Source organism: Diaphorina citri, unplaced genomic scaffold (assembly GCF_000475195.1).
Source record: "Diaphorina citri unplaced genomic scaffold, Diaci psyllid genome assembly version 1.1 scaffold2042, whole genome shotgun sequence".
NCBI classification, from domain to species: domain Eukaryota; kingdom Metazoa; phylum Arthropoda; class Insecta; order Hemiptera; family Psyllidae; genus Diaphorina; species Diaphorina citri.
In genome coordinates this window covers 1-6,218 of record NW_007379467.1, presented here as the reverse complement: position 1 = coordinate 6,218, position 6,218 = coordinate 1, and the positions used below count along the sequence as shown (strand labels likewise).

The following is a 6,218-nucleotide window of genomic DNA, read 5'->3' as shown; positions in this document are numbered from 1 at the left end:
CACAAAAAAAAAAAAAAAAAAAAAAAAAAAAACAAAACAAAACAACAACATCCAAACATCCCACCGTTTCGTGTTTCATGAATGACGACGTAACACTAACGTAATAGACGGCAACGTGACGACGAAGTTGAAAGTTATTCACTTCTGCGGGAAAGCGTATAAATAGAAAGCACAAAGGCCGGAGTTAATTACGGCGTACCTATAGCTCAGCCATTCTTAACCTATGGTCCGTGGACCACTAGTGGTCCGCGAGAAGGTTTCAGGTGGTCCGCGAGAGGTGAGTAAGGAAAAAGTCATCGTGTCTCTATTTTATATAACATACCCCTAAGAAAGAAAAAAAAAAATCTTTCCTCTTTTCATACAACGTGCTCCTCCTAACTCCGCTCTTATCAACGATTGCATTTGTGACCTTGAAATTGAAGCAATGATACAGTACCTTGGCGTGTACAATGTACAATTGATTGCATATACATACATAATCTCAAGTGGTCCGCGAGATTTTTGGTTTATCAATAGTGGTCCACCAATTCTAAAAGGTTAAGAACCCCTGCTCTATCTGAACCACAACACCTAGAAAGCTGAAATTTGGTAGGAATATTCCTTTTATTATTTTTTATCATTTTCTAAAAGTTCGGCCATGCCTTTTCTACAAGTTTGGCCATGCCTCGGTATGAACTAGCGGGATTCCGGAGCGAAGCGACGGAATTCAGCTAGTAGCGCTTATGTAGGTAGGCCAAGTTCCGTTCTCAGTACGCAGTGTAGGTAGGTACATAAATATTAAACGAAAAAATTTTCCGCATTTTTTATGCCTACGGAATTTGAAAGTTCTAGTTTTAACGGAAGGGGTAGAAAAGAGGACTTGAAAATCGCACATTTTCCGATTGACTAACCGACTGATTCATTTACTCATTAATATTTTCACGACTGCCGAAAGGGTTAGAGATAGGTATCGAATTAATATCGCAGCAACACACAACGATGAGCGGTGTTTCTACCGTATTTAAAGAATTCGAATACCAAGTAAATGGGCAAAATATTTACCAAGTAAAGGCGGATTTCACCACTTATTGCCGTTTGAAACTCACACGTTCATGCATATGCATATGCCACACACTTTCATGCATATGCATAGGTGTGTGGCAGAAAAAAAGCGGTGTTTACTACTTGCGTACTGCAGTACTAGTTGCGTACTAAAATTTCAGGTAGACAGTACTACTTGCGTACAGGGAAAACCAGGTAGACTGGGGAAAAATACCTCTCAAAATTTGGTCCCACAGAAAAAATCCCTTATTTTATCCTACGAAAGAATTCTAGAATGAGAAAAGATCTTTCACAGATGATCAACTTTTTGGAAATGATAGGGTTAGGCAGCACGTGAAAAGAGCTTTCACAAATGATCAATTTTCTGGGGATGATAGGGTTAGGTAGCACGCGTAAAGAACTTTCACAAATGATCAACTTTCTGGGAATGATATGGTTAGGTAGAACGCGAAAAGAACTTTCACAAATGATCAACTTCCTGGGAATTATAAGGTTAGGTCATCAAGAACTTTCACAAATGATCAACTTTTTGTGTAATATTGGTTTTAGTATAGGGTTCGAAAACATATAAAAAGGATTTCATAATTATTTGAGCGAAATTAGGAAAACCGGGGAATGTTTTTTTTTTCCCCATTAAATGTTCGTACCAATAAAAAAAATCTCTCAACCTAAGAAAAATAAATAAAAAAGACCCAGTACGCAGGTCGGACATTTTTTTTTCATTTTAGTACGCAACTAGAAGGTTAAAATTGAAATAGTACGCAAGTTACCTACAGCCGAAAAAAGATCGCGAGCATAAGTTCTTTCATGGGTGCCTGTTGGGGAGAAAACCAGTTCGGTCCCCACTTATTGCCGTTTGAAACTCACACGTTCATGCATATGCATATGCCACACACTTTCATGCATATGCATAGGTGTGTGGCAGCACTTATTGCCGTTTGAAACTCACACGTTCATGCATATGCATATGCCACACACTTTCATGCATATGCATAGGTGTGTGGCAGAAAAAAAGCGGTGTTTACTACTTGCGTACTGCAGTACTAGTTGCGTACTAAAATTTCAGGTAGACAGTACTACTTGCGTACAGGGAAAACCAGGTAGACTGGGGAAAAATACCTCTCAAAATTTGGTCCCACAGAAAAAATCCCTTATTTTATCCTACGAAAGAATTCTAGAATGAGAAAAGATCTTTCACAGATGATCAACTTTTTGGAAATGATAGGGTTAGGCAGCACGTGAAAAGAGCTTTCACAAATGATCAATTTTCTGGGGATGATAGGGTTAGGTAGCACGCGTAAAGAACTTTCACAAATGATCAACTTTCTGGGAATGATATGGTTAGGTAGAACGCGAAAAGAACTTTCACAAATGATCAACTTCCTGGGAATTATAAGGTTAGGTCATCAAGAACTTTCACAAATGATCAACTTTTTGTGTAATATTGGTTTTAGTATAGGGTTCGAAAACATATAAAAAGGATTTCATAATTATTTGAGCGAAATTAGGAAAACTTTTTTTTGCTACCAATTGGGTCCCGAATTTGAGAGGGTCGAAGTACCAATCACAAGCACATGTTCTTAAAGCTGAATCTTCCTAGTCTAAAACTTTAGATAGAGTGATCCCTACCAAAAGAACTGGCACAAATGAGCAGTGACCAGCGTTATTATTGGGTTAGGTTAAACGCAAAAAGGAGTTTTCAGAATTAGAGCAGTGATTGTGTTATTATAGGGTTAGGTTGAACACAAAAAGGATCTTTCTTTTTCAATGTCGTAGCTTCTGAATAATGGAGGAGTTGCAATTGGGAAAATATTATTAATAACAGGTCGATTCCTACGTAAAAAGTTGTGAAAAATCCAAATCTGACGTCAAAACTCCGAAAAAGTAACTTTAAAAGGTCGAAAGTTCAATTTTTAATTGCCGTTCTAATGAAAAAGTTCAAAGAGTTGTGACCCCACTCATCTCCAATCACGCTCCTCCCTCCCCTCACCACCAGCCCTTGACAACAACCCTGCCAATATTGATTCGACACTAATGTACATGAAGGCCATTGGCATCTACACTAAGATCTAGTCACAAACAGGGGTCGGCGCGAACGACACAATAGTGTTAAAGCGCCTAACGGAAAAAAAAAGAGTTGTGACGTCAGATTTCACGTCAAAATGTGCAAAAACGCTTGCGCACAAACAAACGAAGCGGGAGTCAAGAATTATGACGTCATCGCCTAAGGATTTTCCTTTTTTTTTTTTTTTTTTTTTTTTTAAGTCCGAGGCTGTGTAATTGTAATTGTAATTTGTTTATTTGCATCAATTAGTTTATAATATTGCAAGGGTGCAAGTGTGATAGTGAAATAGCCCAAAATACCTTGAATTTTGCATTTCAGGTCTTTCTGAACAATTTTTCTTCCGTATCTATCTGTGATCAGTACAATTCCTTGCCACACACACACGACTCTTGAATTTTCAACCCAAGTTTCCAACACCTATAGATTTATGTAGTCTGCCCATTGTCCAGGTTCATTCTCCTTTCGTATCTAACCATACCTCTCTCTTCACAGGGCGTCCACCCAGCACAGGCTCATGCTACACAACCATCGGCGATCTCAACCGACGCATCAACGATCTCAAGGTGGCGGGCCCAGCACCTCCTCCCGGTCAAACCTCCCTCGCCCCCTCCACGCCAAGTCCAGGCGGTACAGAAGCGCTCCGCCGCGACTCCAACTCCACCGTGTCCACATGCTATGGCACGATGAGCGCGCGGAGTGACTCGCGCCGGTCTAGTCAAACAAGCCAGGTGCCTTGTACGCGGGCCAGACAGGTTGGCGGGGCGGGCAGTGCCAGCGCTGGCAGTTTCTATGACCCGATCTCCCTCGGGAGCTCGCGGCGGTCCTCGGCCCTCAGCGGAGGAACTAATATGGAGCCTCAGGTAAATAATGACTATTTTCTTCAACGTTAGTGTCAGTCTTGTTTTCCCTTGTCAGTTTTATATTTAGATGCAAGTTAACAAGAAATCCAATTTTTTGTTCAATAAGTAACGCTACGAAATTTATGAAATTGAAAGATGGACGAAGTGGAAAAAAACCATGATCCTTGACAAGTTTATAATACCAATCTTGGCTGAATCTTACTGGATCCTTCAGCGATTCAAAGTGCCACCCTAGTAAAGTAGGTAGGATTGCGATTATGTTCTTTGAAAATATGCACCTACAACCTACCTAGTTTGAAAATAGATACCCAGTTTGGAAACTAAACTGTAAAACCTTGACCCTAATTTCACTCCCGGGTTCCATTTCAGGCGCAGAACCCCTCGTCCTGGTACCACAATAGTCAGCCCGGTGTCGGCGTGGGCGGCGTAGGGGAAAGTCGGCGCATGTCGGAACCTTGTCCCGGATCCCGCACCACGTCCTCCCCTCCCCCTCGTCCTCACTCTGCATTCCATCATACCATGGAGGGGGTGGAGGATGGGGAACTCCTGGAGTCCAAGCTAGTGCTGCCCGATGATATGATGATGTACCTGAACCAGGTAAGATGTCGAGATTTATTTTTGTTGTGTTGTTGTTTTCAAATGTATCGATTTCAGGAACTTGGCCATTAGTTCATTCTCCATTCTCCCATTCAATTTTGTTGGATAATCCCTCTTCCCAGTCCCACTCGGGCTGGGTGAGATGTACCCTATGTGAGGAGGCGGGTAGTTTGTAGAAGAATGGAGAGTAAAAGCCCCCGTCAATAAAAATTAAACAATTATTCATTATTGAGTGACTTTGAAGTCCTAGAAAATTATCTTTTTGGTTGAGATTGATTGGGTGTGAGGACGGAGCAGGAATGGTACAGTTGGAGAATTGAATAAAGTAATACGATGATTGTTGTTGTTTTTTTCTTTTTGGTTGAAATTTGAATAAACTTAATATTAGCTCCCGAAATTGCCATTCGCATGCGAAGAGCTCAGATAATCACCAATTTTCACCTGTATCAACCACACTCTGCGTTTTCAGGTTATCTTCAGGTTTTCTTGAAGAACTGGTTTATCCATCACTATTCACCATGCCCAGATCCCGGACATCACTATTCGGCTACTAAAAAAAAAAAAAAAAAAAACATCACACGAATTTCTATTACAGTTGGGGAATAGGTACCTACGTATTTAATAATTAATTGGAAATTGAAATTGTATAAAAATAAGCAAAGACAATTTGTATTGTTTTTTTTCTGTTCCAGTAATAAAATGTAAAAAGTCAGGATTTGGATTCAAGTCTAATAATTGTAAATTACAGGATTCTGAACTAGATCACCTGAGATGCGAAAACCTTGTGGAGACCCGGAACCCTTTGTATGTGTCGAGTGCGGACTATACACCTACAGGTACCTACTCAATAAATATGCCGGTTTCCTGTTTTCTTAACGCTATAATCCTCAAGTACCAAGTTGATTATTTGTAAAAGTTCTTTTTGGAGGCGGTATTTTGGCCGCAGTTTGAGACTTAGCACTGTTTCGACAGCTGTTTATGTCTGATGGTACAGGAAAATTAGACTTTCACTTCGGAAAAATTAGTAACAAAGTTTTTTCTTCGCCAAAAGCTTCGGTGTGTGTCCCTGAATCATGGCTCAAAAGTCCCCTAAAATCCCCTGTACGCTTGACCGCTTTTTCCGCCAAAAAGCGTCGCCAAACATGACTTTTTTTAATTTTTCTAAAATATCTCGTGAACCGTCCATCCTAAAATTGTATTCCGAGATAAAATGTAGAGCATAAAATTCTGAACATTTTATTTGTTTACCTACAATTTTTTTCTACGACTAACTATAACGGAGCAGTCGCTCCGCTCGTTTGGCCGCCAAAAGCGGTTTATGTCCAAATCTCATAAATCTGAATTTCTGATCGACTTTTTTCGAAATGAAGCATCTGAGAGACAAATGTTTGGAGAAAAATTTGTTTGATCAATAATTAGATGGTGATCTTTTATTTTTTTATATAGATGCTGACATTGCCGCTTTACCCAAGATTAAGAGAGATCAAATAACTCTCATCAAATTCCTGGGTAGTGGAGCTTTTGGTGAAGTGTTTGAGGGAACTGCTAAAAACCTCGAGGAAACTAAAGTAGCCATCAAGGTGAGAATTTTATCTAATGTATCATACCGTTCGCACTTTGTTTTTTTTTTTTTTTTTAATTTATTATTATTATTA

At 39.8% G+C, this 6,218-nt stretch overlaps 2 protein-coding genes across 2 annotated transcripts in view; both read left to right on the top strand.

Moving 5' to 3' along the window:
- The window catches only part of LOC103518015 (protein cubitus interruptus-like), a gene marked incomplete at its 3' end in the record, with an annotated part of 16,773 nt that extends 12,210 nt beyond the window's left edge, over window positions 1–4,563 (top strand). The window contains 2 exon segments of the mRNA XM_017447659.1: window positions 3,599–3,966; window positions 4,336–4,563. Coding sequence (XP_017303148.1) covers window positions 3,599–3,966; window positions 4,336–4,563 — 596 coding nt within the window.
- A 180-nt stretch (window positions 4,564–4,743) lies between these two features.
- Window positions 4,744–6,143, top strand: LOC113471063 (insulin receptor-like; the record flags this gene model as incomplete). Its single annotated transcript, XM_026829932.1, has 3 exons — window positions 4,744–4,750; window positions 5,226–5,399; window positions 6,010–6,143. Coding segments are annotated over exons 1-3 (315 nt in total), but the record flags the coding sequence as incomplete, so codon positions are not given.
- Between the last annotated feature and the right edge of the window lie 75 nt (window positions 6,144–6,218).